Raw genomic sequence first — 21,735 nt, 5'->3', positions numbered from 1 at the left:
TTTAAGTAGTTGCATCATTCTGTTTGATGATACTTAATTCATTCTTAGAAAGTGAAAGGCACAAAAAGGGAAGAATGTTGCAGCTGATGATGTGTTATCTGCTCACATAGATGTACAGAGGATGCCAAGCTTAGCTAAGGAGTTGGCTACATCATTGGCATGAATCTTATCCTAGTTTCTTTAAATAGTTCTATTATTCTGTTTGATGACACTGAAGAGTTTTAACTTCCACATGTAAACTTCTCCATGAGCATGTTATGCCACGTAATTGCATCTAATTGAATGTAATTCTATCTTCAAAGTTTCTATAGTGATGTCTTTTCTTACATATATCCATTTATAGGCAGGCCCACTTCTGTATTTCCTCATCCTCTGGCCCGTGTGTCTCAAAGTGCTGGCTATCGAGTATGTTCATTTATTTCATTATCTATATTCATTTGACATGGTTGTTTCATCTTTCTGTCCTTGCTAAGTGTTAATATGTTTAATTATTGGCCAGCTTTCATATCTTGTCGTTGACTTACTTATATGGTGGGGCATAAGGGGATTCGTTAATGACTTCCGGAGAAGGAAGTTGAAGCTTCCACCTATTGCATACTTCAGTACATATCATGGATCCATTTCACATTTGCCAACAGGATACATGTGGAGTCCGAATCTGGTGCCTAAGCCAAAAGGTAGAGACGATCTTTTGCCCTTACGGTTCAAAGACGTGAGTATGCCTTATTGATGATGTTGCAGAATGTAAAACCACAGAAAATTTGCTGCTTACCAAGTAGAGTTCACTTTGTACTTTCTCATGGAGAAGTTAGGCGAAAAAATAGCAATTTACAACTAGTGGGTAGTGGCTATTGCTTTTATCCCTTGTTGCATGCCCTCTTCCCTTTAATCATGTTTCTTGAGTTTTATATTAATGGTGCATAGATTTCAACAAACTCTATTGATAATTATTGTTTATAATATGTATCATATCATATTTCTATGAATGTATCATGATGACGTTTATCCACGAATGTACTTCTCGTATTAACCTGAAATTTTAGAAGCCTTATTTATATTCATATTTGGACGAACTTGGAAAGAAAATATTTTTTCATGAATGTAACTTGGAAAGAAAATATTCATGAAATAATGTTGTATTGCTGTTCATTTTTGTGGGAATAAGAGAAAATGAGGATGTCCTTCCCTACTGTGAGGTGGCTCAAGAGAAGAAGTAATAATTTCAGGCCAAGTAGGAGAGTGAAAAGTTCTTCCTTGTATGTTTCTCCAAGGCACCTAGTTCTGGAAGAGGTACTATGTGTTGTGTTAGAGGTCTCTTTGTCTTGTCTCTCTGCTATTACCAATGTTGGTTGATATGTATAATCATATCAATCATCTTAATACCTCAAAAAAGCAGCACATATGCTCATTAATGAGAAAGAGGAGTTGAATTCCTTGTGCCTTAGCATGCACAAAATGATCTAGTACTTGTGTGTTGTTTACATTTATGAAATGACTTACTACTTAATGAAAGGCTATCATGGTTGGGGGCCTTCAGACAATCCTGATAAACATGGAAATTGTTGAAAGTTATTCCATGATAGTTTTATCAGTATCTAGATGATATAGGGAAAGTTTCTGAAGGGACGGGTGGTAGGGAAATGAGGCTATTAACTAGTGTTGCCTTAATCTAGGTGGTTTGGCAGATAATTACCGGGATCACCTAACTTTGGTGGGCGATCCATTCTGGAAGCTCCATCCTAAGGTCCTGGAAAGGGATCTTCTATGGATCTCCTTTTTTAGAATTTCGGATCTCGATCCCTTCATCAAGGGATTGAGTTCTGTCCATTATGCGACTGAGATGCATACTACAGTGGGATCAAGTTCTTGCATGTTGGGGTCCTAAGTCCTCAGAGTCGTGGGATCCAGATTCTATTATATTGTAACACAGGACATGAGTATACTCCACACAGATTCGACCAATATGTGGCTCTAATATTATGGGATCCATCCTTTCCTATAGTTCGTACCGAGGCTCTATCAATAAGGGATCGAGCTTCCATTAACTTGGAATCAGATGCCAAAAGCCAACTTATCAGCCAAATTATTATGGAAAAGTATGCAAAGAGACCATTTACTTTGAGCACAAGGACGTCACAATCACTTGTGTCCTTCAAATTTCAAATCAGGTGATTGTGAGCGTATCATTGACTGGACTCAAAGTTCAAAAACAATTTCTTGAACTTTGTAATGCACCCCAAGCCATTCAATTTGATATCTAATGGCTAGGAGTAATTGTGACCTCCTTGTAAGAAATATAAATAGTCTCAAAGTATACGATCCTAATTATTGTTATGATTTATGATTATTTAATACATACAGACATTCTTACATACAAACATGCATATATGCATATATACATTATGTATGTATATATATGTGTATTGGGAAAGGGCTATGATGATGATGATGTATGTATATGTGTGGGCGTGTGTATATATATATATATATATATATATATATATATATACATATATATAACATAAAAGATGGCCATGAGTTTTGGTACTTTACAAAAATCAGAAGACAAACTATGAAATCATAGTTTATTAAATGAATCATTTATTTAATATGACAATGTCATACACTTACTATAGAATGATTGAAAATTTATGATTTCTTTAATAAGAATTTAAGTTTAGTTAATATTGGTTCAACAACATATGGGACCACACTCTGAGCCAAGGAACCCTAGTTAAATGTACTCAAGGGCCTCATTTTACGACTATATGGATTGCTTCTATAAAATTTATCATATGCTCTAGCCTACATTTGGATTGTTTTCCAACTACGCTTCAGTGGTAGGGAACCTTATTTAATTGCTCTGGGGAACTTCAATTCTTAACCAAGGGATCTTGGTGCCAGAAATTTTATAACTTGATTCTAACTATTTCAGGATCCTGATCCTAGGAACAGAGGGATCGAGTTTCTTGGATTTAATAGTGTATGGACAATGATACCTATCGTAAGGAGCTTCTACACGGCCTTGATCCATCAATCCCGCCCCTGATCCTGGAATCATTTGTCATCCTGTTCCCAGTAGCTATGGTTTGGCATTAGACAGTTGTAAATAGAGGGAGGGAGGTTTGTGCCTTTGTGGCGCCATCATTTTTCTACTATATAGGTTCCAATGTCTGTTCTTGACTTCTAGTTTTCAACTCATGTGCTAGTCATGGCTTCAAAATTTGGGTCCTTTAAAGAATATTATTTACTAGGTAACAGAAACAAGGACTCACATGTTGTTGTTGCCTGACACTGGTGTGTTCAACTCTGCTCCCTAAACAATGGACTGTTAAACACTGTAGATCGGACAGGATGCACATGTCATCTTGCTTACATGTGGGATACCTGTATCTTTACAGGAACCTCATGAATTAAGTATACCATGTGTACAAAATTTTTCGACCACATGTATAAAATCTACCTAAAATGTGTGCGATTTAAATCTGGACATGCGGAAAATTTGGATATGTGTGTTGATACTCAAAGACTGCGCCAATGTGTTTGAGACATGTCTGGTGACACTCAAGTGTTGGAAGGTATTTCTAAATCATGACACCTTGTTGGACATGATGAAAATATGTCTCACATGTGTAAGTAGGTAGTGAGGAGCTGTAATTTTTCTAGACTGGTTAAGCAAATCTCAGAGAGCATGTGACCTCACGTGGGAAGTTTGTGGGAAGTTCATGTACCATAGGAATTCATATGAATGGCCCTAGTTAATCTACTTCAGTGATGTTTGCTAGTTTTTCTCCTTAGTGAACACCTATTACACATGATCAGAAGACTTGGCTCTGCATTTTTATGTCCACTTTTGTCTTGAACTTTGAATATCTTTTCTATTTGTCTGGAAGTTCTTTATGGAATGGTAACTGAGAATCATGTGTATTTTATATTTCATTTTTCAAACCCAAAAAGTAGAAGTCACACTCTAGTTAAAAAATTCCTTTTTCTTCTACATTTCATTTTCTGTAAATGAGGTGAAGCTGAAGCAATCGAAGTAGATGGGATATTTCAGGTGTTTTGATATGAAAGTATGGCATTTAGTTAAGCACTTGAATATTCTTGTAGTTAATTTGTGTGACTTTGCCGCTGAAACTAAATGCTTTTAGTTGCAAATTTGCAGATTGGGGACTTCTTGTGGATGTTGTCGGCTTTTGTTTCTTGAATCTTGGGACCAAGTATCAGCCTGAGAAAGAGTTTCTGGAGTGGCTTCAAGCTGGAATGAAGCCTATATATGTTGGTTTCGGGAGCATGGTATGGCTTCTGCTAACTATTGGATTAAAGAAATATTTGGTTCGGGGACTTGGTTATAATTGCTTGGGATGCTGTCCTCTCAAAAAAAATGATGTATCACTGACATAACGACGCTAGTCACCTTTCTCTTCCCAGTTTAGTGCACTAACCTCTTCATTCAAAGCAATGAACTCCATTGCTTTGTTTTGGAATAGTTATTCATTTATCATTGCTAATGAAACCATTCCCTTCTGAATATATTGCTTACGTTCTTCCCTGTAAAATATGATGTTTCTAGTAATGTGTAGTCTTTAGAAATAGTTGTTTTCAAAGAGAATCAATTTGTAATATGATGTGTAATTAGATTTAGTAGAAGTGATTACCTTGCATGATACACAATTATATTGGCATGCACCCTCCATCTAATGGTATTGTGTTTTCCTAATAATTGCATTTTGCTGTTCTACTCTTATCTTCTACATAGACATAATTTAATGGTGTGGTTGCACGTTTTAGTAAGTCTGCTGCATGCACCCGTTGACTTTTGATTAGTTAAGAAGATGTTTTTAAATATTTAAAGTTAGCACTGGTAAAGGCTGGCTCATGTGTAAACCTGCGGAAGAGAAGGTCGTTACTCGAAAATAGTGGAAGGGGACCAAACTCCCTCTTTTTGGGCTTTCAAATGAATGGTGGAGCTGTGGGACTTCCTTGAGAAGTTGTTCTTCCAAACAGGCCCTAAATATATGCTTTGAGAATAGTGGAGGGGACCAAACTCCCTCTTTTTCGTCTTTCAAATGAATGGTGAGGTTGCGGAATGTACGTGAAAAGTGATCCATCTAAATGAGCCCTTAAGCATGTGCTTTTGAGGCTATTTCTCATCTCGAGATGATGACCCTTAGGCTAACTTGTTAGCAGCGAACTGAAAACCATATAGAAGAAGGGATAAAAGAGACACACACTATGCTACCATGAAAACACACACCAGGGACCAGCCCTAATTCTTGTATTGCAATATATAAATGTTATATCCTGAGTAAGAATAGATTTGCCCTTATACATTACAGCAAATTATAATTTAAACTACTTAAAATATGCACAAATTCCAAAACTTCCCTTCATTGCCTTCTAACATTCCCCTGCTAGTTGTACATCATGTTTTGAGCATGTACAACTTGTTCTTTAAGAGCTCATGTCTATCTTTTGCAAGCCCTTTTGTGAAGGTACCAGCTTTTTGATTTTTGGACCCGATAAAGCGAGCATGTGTCTATTTGTCGTCAATTTTCTCACGAACAAAATGGTAATCTAGCTAAATGTGATAATGCGATCATGAGATAAGCACTATTGTTGTCATAATAAACTGTTGAATTGCATATTTTCGTTTTAAGAAAAGAAACAATGTTTTGTATCCATGAAATCTCAGAAACTATACCTGTAAGTGCTCAATCTCAGCCTTAGTACTAGACCTTGCAAGAGTTTTATGTTTCTGACTCCTCCATGAAATTAGATTTCTTCTAAGCAAGTCACAACAACCTGAAAGTGACTTTGGATCTCTGGCCTAGTTTGCATCAGATACCCAACTATATAAAATCTATTTAATTTAGGGTAGGTTTGTATGAGGCGGCAGCCTTAAACAATCAAAGTAATGCGCACCACAAAACTATGCAAAAAGATATAGTTTCGTTGCCAGAAAGCCTTAAGATGGCATGCAAATCTATTATCACCCCTAGTTACGATATTTAAAGCTTTAAAATTACTACGGATTGAGCAAGATCCAAAAAGGCAAAAACTGCTAAATTTTTTAAAAATGGACCATCTAGAGAATGCCTTACAAGATGCCCATTTTTTATGATTTGAAATCTTTTCTTTTATATTCATACATCTCGAGGTTGAGATGGTCAATTTGAGAGTTTTCGATTATCAGAACAACCTTTTTCGATGGGTTTCTGAGAAAAGCCTTACTTCAATAGTATAACATTGACACCTTATATTAACTTGTTCTTTCAATCAATTCATGTTTTTTCTTTCATAGAGCAGTCCATGATTACTATTCCTTTTACATATCTAATTATTCTCTTTAGTGCTTCCATGTGTCAATGGGAGCATGCATAAATTGACAAACTTGGTAACAACATATGATATAGTAGGCTGGGCAAGAGTGAGATATTGTAATGCCCTTGCAGAACTTCTTTATCAATCTGGATTACCAAAAGATTGTCTTTTAGATACCCTTAATGTTTTATTCAGAGCAGCTGGTGTATGATATTGCCTGCAATCGATCATATTTGCCTAAGAAGATCTAGAGCGTACTTCTGTTAAGGCAACCAAATTTGATTCTCATTTCAACCTACTTCAATTCTCAGGATGTATCTCAACTGACCTAAGTTTTTCATAATAAATCTGTCATGCAGAATTTTTTGGCACCATCAATCAGGTCTATAGCACTCCCAAATTATTATGTTATCAACATGAACCAAAATAACAATAACACCTTCCTTGTTATGAAAAATAAACAATGAATGATGTGATGCTGCCCTGATAAAAACCCTTTCTTTTGATGCATTATAAAAACATTGAAACCACCTTCTTCGAGCTTGTGTTAACCCTATATATATATATATATATATATATATATATATATATATATATAACACACAGACACACACACACACACACACACACACACATAAAGATCTTTTCAACCTACAAACATGAGTTTTTGGATCTGGTTCATGAAAACCTGGTGGTTGTTCTATGTGGACCTCTTCGATTAGCTTTTTCATGTAAAAAGACATTCTTAATATCCAATTGACAAGAAACTAACCATAGGGTAAAATAAGGGAACTAACCACCTGAACTGTTACCATCTAATAACATGGTTAAATGTTTCATTACAATCAAGTCCATGTTGTTGATTAAACCCTTTTGCAACCAGCCTTACTTTAAACCTTTACACATTGCCATCTGACTTGTACTTCACTTTATAAACCCACTTGCAGCCCAAATTTTTTTTTTTTTCTGCATGTCTGAGAACTATCTCCTAAGTCTTTTGATGTACGTAGCCTTCTACCACAGCCTTTATCCACCGCCTATCTTTTCTTGCCTCAAGATAAGTTCTGGGCTATTTGATTTTGAAAATTTGACACATAAAAACTTGAAAACTATGAGTGAAGGTGTTATAACTTACTCCTGTGTGCATTTTAAGTGTTTCTCTTGAATTTCAACTGGCCAATTTTATTACTGACCTTCACCCCTTCCTTTTTGGCATACTATAATTTCCTTGGCTGATGTATGAGGGTCTTCCATTTTATGAGAGTCTTCACTTGGGATTATGAGGGTCTTCATTTGGACTATATTCTTCTGCTATTCACATCTTCTTCTTTGGTATATTATAACATCTTTGGCTGATTTATGAGGGGCTTCAAATTTATGAGAGTCTTCTTTAAATCCTGGTCCATATATTCGATGAACTCCTCCCCAAGTCTAGGAAGAGTTTCATTAATTATTTCCCCATCAAGACTCTGCTGCTCACCACTTCTGTCTACATCTTTATCAACAAAAAATGGTCTCTTGTCTACACCTTGATTCATGGGTCATCAATGAATTTCATGATGCAATGGCACTTTCCTTTTACTTGAATCACCTACATTCGTAAAACAAGGAGGCATATACATCCTTCCTTCATCAAAGCTTACATGTCTCTAGATATGTATCCCTTGCATTCATCATCATACCCTCGAAAAACACATATGTTTGCCTTTGGAGACAACTTATTTCTCTGGCTTTTGTCAATATGTACATACAAAACGAGCACCATGTGGAATACTCAGGGTCCCTTTCTGATCCCTGGACCAGTTGCATGCTCTCCTCTCATTCGAGGTAAACATCTGCCTCAACTGGACTCTCCTTGAATGTATGCTACCTAAGCATAGGTACTAGGTAGTAAATCTCGTGACTCTGGACCTTACAATCTCTTTCTTTAAAAAACTACGCATCATGCTGAGGGTGAGGGCGTGGCTACAAATGAAAGTTGTAACTGACTTTGCCTTCTTAGCTACCCCTGAAATATCGTGCTAACCGCCAAGAGCCTCAAGAATGAGGTCTGTACAGTGTGTTGTGCATGGTGTCCAAAAGATACTAGGTTAAGCTATGCGCAACAAATTAGCAACAACAACATTAGGAGTAGCATTATCTGTGACAACCTGTATAACATACTGCTCCCCAACCTCCTTGATGCCCTTCTATATCACTTGTAATATGTAATAGGCATCATGGCTATTATCAGAGGCATCAATAGACCTTAAAAAAATGGTCCCTAAAGGACAATTCACTACGAAATTCATCTGACTTCTTCTCTTATCACTCCTCCAAGTATCAGTCACGACATAAACCCCATACTGAGCCCATGCATCCTTTTGTGATTCCACAATCTCCCTCATGACATTCACCATTTTTTTCAAAAGAAGCTCTAAAAGCTCACATGGGGTTAGGGCCTTCAACCTAGGCCCAAATTGGGCAATTACCTATACCAAAGTGTAGAAGCTGCTTAGACGAGCGGCATTGAAATGAATGCCTGCCTCATAAAAACATCTAACAATGTATTGTGCAGCTCTATCTTTTTCTTCCTTCTTGATTCTATTCTCAATAGTTGTTTGCTTCTTTGTTTTCTCTCCTGCAATCTCAGGGCCAAGCTGGGGTAAAAAATAATCCATAGACCCTCTAATCTGAGGCCTTTTATGCCCCCCACTCCCAGAACCAAGTACAACTCCCTTTTCGTTCCCCCTATTCTGGGATACAACACGTTGTTCCAACTCTTCACCCCTCCTGATCACTATCATCATCATCAAAATTGACACGAAACCCACACCTCAGCTCTGTTATGGAAGCCTCTCTCTCATCTTTTTTCTTTTTTACAATATTCATATAATTTTTTATCTCCTCTCTAATAGCAATAAGAACTTTTTTACATGGGGCAATCCTCCCTGATATCACAAGATGTTTATACCCCCATCTGTATCCTTTTCACAATAATTGCATCTTATGCAATTTTAATTTAAAGGATTTGGGTTATATCCATATTTTCAACGCAGATCACCTTCTATTAGATCTTGAAGAACATATCTTAAAATGATTCAAGGAATCCAAAAAAATAAAAATTTTCACTAATTTTGATGGCTTGATCTCCAAACTTCCACCTTTGGGATGTTTTTTAATATCAAAATCTTCTAGAAATCCCTTTAGTGGACCTATAAAATCTCCAAAACTAAATCTAATCTCAATGGGTAATGTTTGGATTGATTTCTCGTAATTTTGAGAAACCCTTCGATACTATAGAAATCACAAAAATCTAGTTTTTGAGGTTTCTATCTCTTTAAAATGGGCTCTAATGGGGTTTAGCTTTGAAATAAACCGAAACACTTGTTTTTACAATCTTATATTTATCAAAACAACCCAAAAATACCCCTTAATGAGGGGCATTTCGCCCCTGGGTGGGGCGCAGGCCTTGGGTAGCCGCCTAGGGTTGGGCATTGGGTGCCCGCCTAGGCAGGTGACCAGGGTAGACCGTCCATTTTGGCCACCTAGGCTTGGGCGAGGCCCCCTTGCCCACCTAAGCGCTAGGTGGGCCACCTTTTGGAACACTGCTTGTATTATAATAAATGTAATGTTACATCTAAAGTAAGGACATATTTGCGCTTATATATTGCAACAAATGACTGTATAATAGAAGCCATTTAGAATACACGCAAGTTACAGAACTTCCATTCATTGCATTCTAACTATAGTTACTGGAATCTCTCCACCGACTTCGCGATTCCGGTTCCGAAACCTGATTCTGCGTTTCCATTAAGGAATCTCCACGAAAACCATTTTTTGGAACCAAGGAAACTCTATTCCTTAATTTCGGAATCTCGATTCACATCTTCAGAAATTATATTTTAGAACCAAGGAAACTCGATTCCTTAATTTAGGAATCTAGATTTAACACATCTTTAGAAACCCTTTATCGAAACCAAGGAAACTTGATTCCTTAATTTTGGAATCTTGATCGAACACATCTTTAGAAACTTGAACCCATTAATTGTGGGTAAAAAGAAAACCAATTCAAAGTACATAATGTCCAATGTCTATGATGGTTGTGCACTTCCTAAAGGACATTGGAGTAGATATCTTCCTTCGAATGTTTCTAGTGGTTGTAGGTTTTCATTATTTTACTTGTGCCACCCTAGACAGCTTTTACTTTAAATTTAAAATATAATTGGTAAATACAGCATGTACAATTAAAAGTAAAACCATGGCAATATCCTATTTTGTTTTTATAATAATGAAGTCAAAATCACAAATTAGGAATACTTATCTTTTGTATATAATGACCATAAGTTCAATAGTCAACACAATCACTTCAAAATTTGGGAAGCCTTTTAATAAGAGACATCGAATATAGGTTCTAAAGTTGATAAGGCTCAAGATGTGCTTGGGGCTTCCTTCTCCATTAAAATGAAATCTCGATTCTTAGTAGGGGTCATCAAACGCATTCCATAGTTCATATTATTGTAAATCTCAATTTCAAACTGGCATGGATCTCTGATCCATGTACTTCAAAAACTTGATTCCAAATATGTTAGAATCACGATTTGAAACAGCAACATATCTTTGTTCTATATATGTCAGAAACTGGATTCCATAATTCCATAGATGTCGGAAACTCAATTCCGCATATTAATGAATCTTGACTCCTAGAGTGTCAATTCCAGGGGATAAGAATCTCGATTCCAAGGATGACGAAATCTCGATTCTATATGTGGATGAAACGTGGATCTATTTCGGTCGAAACACGATTCTCAAAAACTAGAAATCTCGTTCCCTGCGATTCCTATTGTATGAACGACGATTCGTAATACAGGAATCTTCTAGCCAGCGGCGATTCCGGTTCCTAAAACTATTCGGTTCCCAGACGTTTCCAACAACTATGATTCTAACACAAACATCTCCAGTGGATTCCTCATATGCACACACTGAGAGTCATCCTAATTGCAAAAACCTCATACTTAAGCACGCAGGTGCCCTTCTGTTTGGACAAAAATCTCTCATATCAAGTTGTTGGCTTTTCGACTTTTGGAGCATTTTCTTATTTTTCTAATTTTAATCAATAGAAAGTTTTTGGAGATTTTGACCTCTAGGGTAACTGTCAAGAAGTGTTCATGTGACTATGGTCTAATGCTCGTTTATAAGGTATCTCCACACATGGGTTGCAATTTACAGAGTACAAGAACTACATATGCAAAGAAGAAATTCATAAATATGCTTTGTGAATATCAAGTAAACATATTATTATGATCAACCATTTGTTTTTTGTTTGGATGAGCTAACGTACTCATTGGTTCAAGGATCACCTTTTCATTTGTACTAATATTAACAATAAGCATATTCTTCTGATCAATCCATTTGTTCATATGTTTGAAGGAGCTGATTTACTCGTTGGTCTAAGGATCACTTATTACTCAGTTGTTTAAGGATTACATTTACTCATTGGGTTCTGTTTTTAATTCTTGGGAAGCACAATTTTTTATGACAGTATGCAAATCTTAGCCTTCAACTGACTTTCTAATAGACTTGTTTTTCTTGACGTGTTAAGCCTCTTGAAGATGCAACAAAGACTACAAGCATCATCATTGAGGCATTGAAAGATACTGGACAACGAGGAATTATTGGAAAGGGGTGGGGTGATCTCGGAAATCGTAAGTTTTAAAAATCTTACATGATGATTTTTACATGTGTATGTCGTCATTTATTCATCTACTTTATGGTTCTTGTTTGATGTCATGGTTGGATTTTCCCATACTACCATTTGCATAAGCAGAAAGTTTCATTTTTCCTAAATATCTAATGTGCTAATTCATGCTTATTGGTGTTCCTGTTTGATTTCACAAGTTAACATTGAATTGATGTTTCATGGAATTTTTTTTTGGGTACCTATCCATGAACCTTATGTTTTCTTAGTTACAAATTATTCTTTTCTTTTCCATAATTTACTAATAAGTTCAGTTACCCAATGATTGCGTGGTGTTTGAGAAGAAACTGACTGCTTTAGATATGGCCAAAGTTTTCTCCTAAGAGTTAGGATATCTGATTGGGACATTCCATATTAATGTATCTTCATTAAATGCAGTTCACCTTTAATGCAGATAACTTGTTGATTCTTCATCATCATCATCATCCAAGCCTTATTTAAATTATTTGGAGCCAGCTACAAGAATCTTGTTCCGCCATTCTGCTCTATTAAGGGTCATACCTCAGTGAGACCATAAGGCACCATATCTCTTTTCACTACTTCCATCTATGTCCGGGCCTTTCCTTGCCCTTTTAGAGCCTTTCACTTAAACCATTGGGGATTCATGAAAAGATATGGCAAAATTTTATGCTAGCTGCCCTACCTAACACAACCCTTCTCCTTGGGACCGGCCATGGTGGAGATATAATTTGTAATTTCCAATTGAAATTCATCGCCTCTCCTACTCGCATAGGCTTTCTTGGTGTGACAGTAGGTTGGACGGACATCATCATCATCATCATCATTATTATTGGAGACTTATCCCAACGATTTGGGCTTGGCTGCATGAATTTTATTTCGCCTATTCTGCTTTATTCAGGGTCATACTCTCAATCAAACTTTAAGTCAGCTTATCTCTTCCCACTACACTATCCATGTCCTTTTGGGCATTCCCCTTGCCCACTTAGAGCCGATGTGTGATAAAATATCATATGGCCTTCTGGGGATGACTTCCCACACTGCAAGGCATTGAGAGCAGATCCTATCAATTTTATTTAAAATGCTTTTGCAAAGTCTAAAGTGAATGGTAAAGAAAAGACATTGGTTTTTACTTCTCACAATGCTGGCAAAGTTGCAACTAAAGGAAATGTGTTGTACTGTCATTTGAGCAATTTTCTGCAAAAAGCAAAAATACATTTTTATGGCGCCTTCAGCATTGCTTATGGAGTAGATTAACCAACTTTGTCATGATTTCCTTGAGTTTACATTTCACCTATTTATCTTATGAAATCATTATCCCAAGTGCTGCTTCCCTTTTGTAACCTTGTCTGTTTTCTGTGTTGCAGTTATTGAAGTACCAGAAAGTGTTTTTCTTCTAAAGGACTGCCCGCATGACTGGTTGTTTCCTCTTTGCTCTGCTGTTGTAAGTTGCTCTCGCCTTACTATTAATGATTTCCTGATACTAACCTTTAAAGATGGCAATGACAATTTCCAAATTGAGTTTTTTCCCCCATATGTTGAAGAAATGGCATTTACTGAAATCTTAAAACGAACTTGGCCTGGCCTTGAGCTAGTTGACTTGGTAAAGTCCCATGCTAAATTTTTGCAAACATTCAAGTTTTCATACTGAGTGCCATGTGAAATAATCTTTGATTCTCCAATGAAATTCTAAGCTGACACTAACCACCTCTTATAAAAATTATTTAGCACTTTGTTCTGGCCCATCATGCTTCCAAGTACTTTTAACTATCATGTATGCTGAATGTCTTTTACAGTTACAACATGCATTTGTTATGTACGTATGTACTTTCCTCTGCATTTAAGCATGCACAAACATTGGTTCCATGCTTCCAATCAGTGGAATATATGCTCCTTTTCTGATGCTAGTCTCCTTGATCCTGGATGCTTCCAGCCCTAGATTGTGAGCCCTGGGATGCAGTTGCTCAATTTGATGTTACCAGGTCTAGTTTTCATATTCATATTAGGAATGCTGACATGACTCATGAATATCATTACTTAAAATGAAAATCTTTGCTTTGAGATCTTTACTATTAATTTATCTGAAAAAGTGCAATCCAGTTTATGTTTTACCTTGCCTAATGATCTATGATGTCCAGGTTCATCATGGTGGAGCTGGTACAACAGCCACAGGCTTAAGGGCTGGGGTAATTTTCATTTCTTTTAGTTATCTCTTGCCCACAGTTGCATACTTCTGTGTTGCATGATGTTGAACTTAACAGAAAGTATAGATCTTCTATTCACACACCATAACAGGACAATATGCAGGTTCAACAACTAGAGAAAGGATGAAAATAACCCAAATGCAGGCATACAAGAAATAGAGAACAAAAATAGACAATTATACCTAGTCACAGATGCAATGTGCAAAGCTTAGAGAAGTCTTTAAAAAGGATTATTGAAATAGTAGTATTTAAAATATGGAATTCATCCTAACATCATGACTCAATAGATCTTGACAGTAAGTTCGAGGATAAGTTAAAAAATTTCAAAGTGTGTGTGGGCGCACATGCACGTGTATGTTTCCTAAGCTTTAGAGGCCATTGTGGTCTGAAAAAATGGTTTAAGATTTAGAATAGTGGCCTTTATTTGCCCTTGGTTTTGCATGGTTGGGCTTAATTATAGTTGATTCAGCCAAATAGGATGATTCAAATTCCAATGGACCTAATGTGGATCCTATCAGCCCATTTTCAGGCTTATTTTTTGGGGGATTGAGAAGTATTTGAACATTTGGGCTATGAAATGTTCCAATCTAATTCAGTTGAATCAGATGACAATGATCCTTTCTTTAGAAGCATTGCTTGGGAATTTGGAATTCATCTAGTGCATTATCTCTTTTTGTTTCTCTTTTTGTTGAATATTTATTGTTTATTTTGTCTTAACTGTGGCAGTGCCCAACAACAATCATACCATTTTTTGGTGATCAGTTCTTCTGGGGTGATAGAGTCCATGAAAAAGGGGTTGGCCCTGCACCAATACCAATATATGAGCTCAGCGTGGAACGGCTTGCAAATGCCATAAGATTTATGCTTGATCCAGAGGTAATTCTTCCAAGTATGCTATTGCAGTGGTGACTTTAGTGCTGAGTTATGGAAACATATCTACATTGATCAGCCTTCTTGTCTTATTACTCAGAAGCTTAAACTATTATTCTATATCTTGATTATTTTCTTTGTTCGGTGTTTGAATTCATAGTGAGAAATTTTATATGATTTCTAAAGTTTATGCTGTTTGTTTTAACCAAAATCGTGCTGCATCAGTATATTTTCCCGTATGTTTTTTCTTGTGAGATTTCAATATGAAAAATTGTTTATTATTGCGAAATCATATCAACAAGGATACATTAAACTATAAAAATAAATGACATAACTTCTCCACACCTTTGTGCTAGCAGAGCTTAGGTCCAAATGAGCACACTAGTAATGAATTCCCTGCATGCTTATGATCAATTATTGGTGTTTGATTTGTTTTAATCACGCAATCCGAAACTGGATTCTTGGAAATTCAGATTGACCCTCATAATGAAGCATTTGCTAAACTAAATATTTAAAAGATTATTGAATTTCTAAATTCTTAAAAATGGTACACCAATAATTGCATAGTGTGAATAAAATGGGTGCACTATGCAATTCGAAATAATATTTCAGTTCAACTGTCACTGTTGTAACTGTTGAGAAAAATTAATTGGAAAGAGAAAATCAAACCAGCAGAAGTCAAAGTTCAAACGACACAGAAAAAAACCAGATTTACATGGCTCACATTTTGCAGAAGTTATGTCCATAGAAGAAGTTTGGCAAGTCCATTAGTCACCAAGAAAGCCTGTGTACAGGTTCTTTCTGTATTTTTTTCATCCTTCCCAAGTATAAATAAAAACAATTTTTACCCACTCTGTTTTATCTCCCAAGAAATCCACTTTTCTCAAAGGCATATGTTTTTTATTTTCCTCTCAGAATCTCTCTCTAACTTACACTAACCATAGCCACCATGGGCTTATATGGCCATTTTAAACAAATGGAAAAAAGCTGCCAAAAAATACTCTTTGTATGTTAGGGTTTTACAAAAGAAAGAAAGGCGGAGAGAGAATTCAAACAACCCACGTACAACAATCCCCACCTTGTATTGAATTCAGTTCACCTACTTGAAAACTCCTTCAAGCTTCTTCCCCAACACATTCCAAAGGGCATCTGCTCAACATCTTGGGCATATGTTCTGTAAGTTCAAGCACAACTTGAACTTCTTCGGTTGGGCAGTCTTGATCATCGTGTTAGCAGCATTCTTCTTGGTATCATTCTCACACTTGAAATTATACATTCTTCAGTGACCTTCCTAATGGTTGGTCTCACATGGTAGACTTGGTTCTTTGCTAAACATATTGCAGTTTGCCTATCACAAAACACCTTTGATTTATCCTTATATTAATCTAAGCTCACTCACCCTTCAACCGTATAGCTTCCTTAATTGCCTCGGCGGCTGCCATATACTCGGGTCACAATTGATCTAATATTTGATTGAATCAATTATAATTGACTTATTTGTAATTTTCTATTTATTTTTTATAGTTTCTAAAAATTTTATACTTACTTATCTTTCTATTTTGTCTTGAGAAAACGAAAATAGTTTTTATTTTTTATTTCCACTGTTTTTGAAAACTTTTTTCTCATCATTTATATATTTTTTTGTTGTTGTTGTCTCTTTTTTTTTGGCAATTTAAAGGTTTTTTATATGTTTTTTTATTATTTTCTCTTACTGAGCTTGGCGTGTACTTAGAGGTTTCACTCCCCTGAGTAGCCAGGTCAATGGCTGAGTTCCGTGGCTGGGCTGAGTTCCGTGGCTGAGCTGAGTTCTTAAACCTTGCTTCCACCTAACTAATCCACCAACAAGAGTGAAAACATAACAGTAGTGGAACTCCTTTTCTCAAGATCCTTAGCAAGAGCAACATCCATGAAACCCACGAGATTATCTTTCCTCATAACGTTCCTATAAAATATTATGCAAATATCTGTGGTACGTTTCCAAGTAATGAAGTATCCACTTAACTGCCTCGTAGTGTTCCTTTCTTTGATTTTCCATATCTGCTGACAACAATGACATGGGAGATGTCTGGTCTAATGCAGACCATGGCAATTATGATGTGCCCACCACACTGGAATATGGAACATGATACATATGCTCCTTATCTTCGTATGTGCTAGGACACAAATCTGAAAGAAAGCTTAAAAGTGAACAGCAAGAGGTGTACTAACAGTTTTCACATCTTAGAAATCAAAGCTTGAGAGAACCTTCTCAATCTAATTTTCCTATGATAATCCACAGCTTCCCATTCTATCTCTATAGATTTTCATGCCTGAAATTTTCTTTGCGTGCCCGAAGTCTGTCATTTCAAATTCTTTCCCAACTAAGTCTTTATATTTATCTATGACATGCTTTCTTCCAGCAATCCACATGTCCCCCACACGTAAGACTTGAATTATGAATGCATATCTTTGAAGCAAGCAGTACTTACTCATGGTGTACATTTGCTTTATCATGGACATGTAAAATCACTTGTACCGTTGTCTAGGAGATTACTTGAGGCTAATTAATGTGTTCTTCAATCTATGCATCACTTCTTCTTTCCCTTGCTTCACAAATTCTTCAGGAGGCTGATGTGTGTAGATTCTCTCATCTAGATTGCCATGAGGAAAGGCAGATCCTACATCTAATTATTCTTGATATAAATCATAACAAAGCAATCATAGCCATGGCAACCGAAATAAAAGTATATTTTACCATTGGTGAGAATATCTTATTCAAGTCAATGCCTCCTTTATCAGCATATCCTTTGCTATTAGTTAGGCTTTGTATTTTGTCTCCACCTTCAACTTAGCACCCTTATTTTGTCTTGAACACCCACTGGAAGCCACTTTCATTTCGTCCCACTAGCACCCCAAAATTAAAATAAAAATATTGCTTAAATAAAAAAATAAAAAATTAAAATTTATGGCTGTTAGATATGGCCTTGTGAATCTCAACAATTGGAAGGGTGCTTGTGCACCCTTCCACCCGTCCACATGATGTGGACGGGATACTTTTCCATTTCTCATTGCACACATGTCTAGATAATTTTAAAAAGTGGATTGTATATTTTTTAATTTTTAAATCACTTTACAAAATAATATATGTGTGCGTGTGTGTATAAAAATATAAAGGGCACTCCCTAAGCACTCCCATGTTGATATGATACATATATCAGGCCACCTCTTGATCAACTCCCCCACGTGCTCCCAAGGTAGGGAGCTTCAGCTAAGGGACGATCCCAGCCTCCCAATCCAGCTCGCACCTGCTCCCAATCCAGCTCGCACCTGCTCCCACTCCCACTCTCGCTCTCAACAACTATGCTTTTCTCGAACAATCATTAATAAAAGAAACAAAACATGAAGCTCGACCTTTTGATGCCATGGAGCAGACCTCCAATACAAGTGAATGAGTGTAACTTAAGACGACCTTAGTAACATGACTTTTAGATTGATTACCATAAATGCAATGCTCATGCAAGTCTGAGTTTCAGAATGTTATACCCCTTTTGACAGTTCTTGCGCACAATGTTCCTTCATGCCTTGTTCACTCAGTTGTCCTAAGTGCCATCTGTCATAGCTGTGCCTCATTTGCAAGGTTTGTATCTGAAGTAGATACGCCCACTTTGCGTACAAGCATTTTGCCCAGCAACCTATAGAAGTTTTCCATTTCTCTCTGCCTTCGTGATGACAAGTGCTCCCTTTATCACCTTTAAAATCCTGCCTTCCAACACTATTTTGCAGCCAATAGTGTCTATGGCACGCACCCAAGAAATCAAATTCTTTTTTAGTTTGGTGCATGTATGAAATCTGCAAAAGTGCCCTCAACCATCTTGATCCTAACTGTGCCTACAATTATTGTATTAAGACATTCTCACCATCGCATGATTTTATGTGTGAAACCACTCCTTAAGAGGACACATACAAAAACTGCAATTGGAATCAATAATACTTGACTTGGAAAAATAATCATTGCATGTTATAGGGTGAATCATTGTTACCTAGATTGTCTACCTTGGCCGGCGATCCCTTCTGAATTCTCGATCCTAAGATCCCGGAAAGGGATCTTTTAGGGATCACGTTTTGTTTGGAATTTATGATCTGGATGCCTTTTATAAGGGAACGAGTTCCGTCAATCATGTGTTTGAGTTCCCGGATTCTTTAACAAATGCTCGATGTTGGGCAATCCATTATCTAATAAACAATCATAAAATGCAAATTATTTCGTGTATATGGTTTTGGGCTATACTTTACTACATATAACTTTGTTGTTTGTATTCAACAAAAAAGATGGCAACACAAGCGGTACTTCACAAAAATAAACCTGCAGAAAGTATGCAAGTCATAATTTACTAAATAATTGTTGTTTTTTAATAGATTAATATAATATAAAAAACTATGGAACAATTTAAAGTTTCTTATTTATTTAATAAAATTTTAAGATTTAATATTATTAATTCAACAACGTTGGGAACTATGCAGTAAATCCAGAGAGCCCTATTTAAACTTACAACAGGGCCTCGTTTTTCAACTAAGTTGAGCTCACTTCTACTAAATTTATCTCTCACTCAATACTATGTTGGATCATTTTTCCTATTGCTCTGCCGCAGTTGAGGAATTCACAAACTTGTACTCAGGAACTTCGGTTCCTAGCCAATGGGTCTCGCTCCCAAATATTATAATACTTGATCTTAACTAATTGAGGAACTCGATCCCTAATACACATGGATCATGTTCCTTATGTTTGAGGTTGTGCGGACGTTGATCCCCATCATAGGGATCTCCTGGGTGCTTCCAGCTGTCGATCCCGGAACCGTTTCTGATCCTATTACCAACAACTATGGATTGGATATCCCCGTGACCACCATCAGCACTGCTTAGCTTGCTCAAAAAAGTCCACCTTTCCCTTCTTTTCTTTGAGCATTTTGCACCCCTTCTACAGGGGCCCTAATTTCTTACAATATAGTATCTCAACTTGCCTTTTCCTATTATTGTATTGAACTTAGATCTGCCTCTACATGATCCCTTCTCCATTGATCTTCCTATTAACCACCGGTGCCTCTGCCGATGCCTCCTTATTAATGAGCCCTTTTCTTATAAGATAAGATGGCTGCAATAGCATCCTCTGTTTCTGTATTATCTTTCATGCATTCGGGTTGCGACAAAGTGATCATAAAGAGCAGGAGGAGAGGTGAAAAACATGAGGGCTTTGTCCTCTTCCTCGTCTTTTGCATCTACACTTGTCAATTCACATGTAAATTATTGTACAGATGGAGATGATGAATAATTTGTGTACCTTCTTTCATGTTTACGGAGTGTATAATTTCTGCTTCAAATGTAGTTGATTTGAGGGAGGAGTGTATAATTTCTGCTTTAAATATAGTCGATATAAAGCTATTCAAGCTTAAACCAAAAAGCAGATGCTGAATCTTCCTCTGCCATATCTACATTGTAGAGAACTTTGGTAGAGAGGCACATGGAAGTAGTACTGGAAGCCCTCACATTCATATCCTCCCAATCTTCTTTTGACGTACTTGTAAGCTTTTCCTCCAGAGGTGTGTAGGTGCTGTTGTATTACTAGGTCCTTGTTCTACTCCTTTTATATCAAGAAACACTCTTCCCCTTAAACTTCCCAGTATTGTGGCTTTAATATGGCTTAGTTAAGAAAACTATATGGGAAAGAGAAAATACAACAACCAACATGAAAGAAGATCAAACCACACACAAAGCCAAAACTAGATTTACGTGGGTCGCTTCATCGCATAAGCTATGTCCACAGAAGAAGATGACCAACTCCACAAATCGCCAAAAAAGTTTGTGCACAGGTTTTCTTTGTATTTCTTTCTTCCCTCCCAAGCAGACAGAATTGATTTCATGCAATTTGTCCTCTGAAGAAACATCCTTTCCCAAAGGGGTGTGGGTTGTTTTTTTCCTTAAATTCTCTCTCTAACCTAATCTTAAGCCTATGCACAACGGAATTATATACCTACCCGGAACAAAAATACATGCCAAGAAAACCCTGTGAATGTCAGGGTTTTGCACAAGGAAGAACAGGGTAAACAGAGAATTGAAGACACCCCATGTACAACAGTTATGCCATCCTTACTTTTATGAACGGGTATTGAAAATGAATAAAATATTGTCTTTTCAACCAACTAGTGCTCAACTCCATTTGTTCAATTTTCTGAGGTAACTACAAAGTTCCCAGCATCTTGAAACCACATTTTATTGTATCAATATTTGTTTTTTCAGGTGAAATTGAAGGCAATGGAGTTAGCCAAGGAAATTGAGAATGAAGATGGTGTTGCTGCAGCAGTCGATGCCTTTCATAGACACTTACCTGAGGAATTACCCCTTCCTTCCCCTCCGACTGAAGAACCCCCAAACCCTTTTGATTGGATTTTCCAAGCTCTGCATAAGTGGTGTTGTCTTCCTTGTGGTGTTTAATATAATTATAATTTCAACTCTTGTATATTATCCATTCATTATTCTTTAGGCATTCTTGGGGTACAATTGTTTGCACAAGGAGCCCACTGGCGAAAACTGATGAAAAATGTATCTTGTAGCGAGAAATTCTTGCCTTTGAATTTTTCCTGTATATTTATTATATACACGTTTTCTGTA

General features: G+C 36.7%; 1 protein-coding gene across 13 annotated transcripts in view; it reads left to right on the top strand.

The window, feature by feature from the left end:
- The window catches only part of UGT80B1 (UDP-Glycosyltransferase superfamily protein), a 42,409-nt gene extending 20,674 nt beyond the window's left edge, over window positions 1–21,735 (top strand). For 8 of the 13 annotated variants that reach the window (XM_011627636.3, XM_020671748.2, XM_020671744.2 and 5 more), the window contains 8 exons: window positions 348–405; window positions 500–677; window positions 4,166–4,296; window positions 11,906–12,008; window positions 13,387–13,463; window positions 14,158–14,205; window positions 14,950–15,099; window positions 21,364–21,735. In XM_011627636.3, coding sequence (XP_011625938.1) covers window positions 348–405; window positions 500–677; window positions 4,166–4,296; window positions 11,906–12,008; window positions 13,387–13,463; window positions 14,158–14,205; window positions 14,950–15,099; window positions 21,364–21,558 — 940 coding nt within the window. In that variant the 3' untranslated portion in view covers window positions 21,559–21,735. Of the gene's footprint in view, window positions 1–343; window positions 406–499; window positions 678–4,165; window positions 4,297–11,905; window positions 12,009–13,386; window positions 13,464–14,157; window positions 14,206–14,949; window positions 15,100–21,363 lie in introns of all 13 variants that reach the window. The other 5 variants (XR_016043627.1, XM_088850811.1, XM_088850810.1 and 2 more) reach the window with 1 other exon arrangement.

The sequence above is a fragment of the Amborella trichopoda genome, chromosome 11, assembly GCF_054954075.1.
Source record: "Amborella trichopoda isolate Santa Cruz 75 chromosome 11, AtrichopodaSantaCruz75HAP2 v2.0, whole genome shotgun sequence".
Taxonomy (NCBI): Eukaryota; Viridiplantae; Streptophyta; class Magnoliopsida; order Amborellales; family Amborellaceae; genus Amborella; species Amborella trichopoda.
This window is presented reverse-complemented; position numbering and strand designations above follow the sequence as displayed.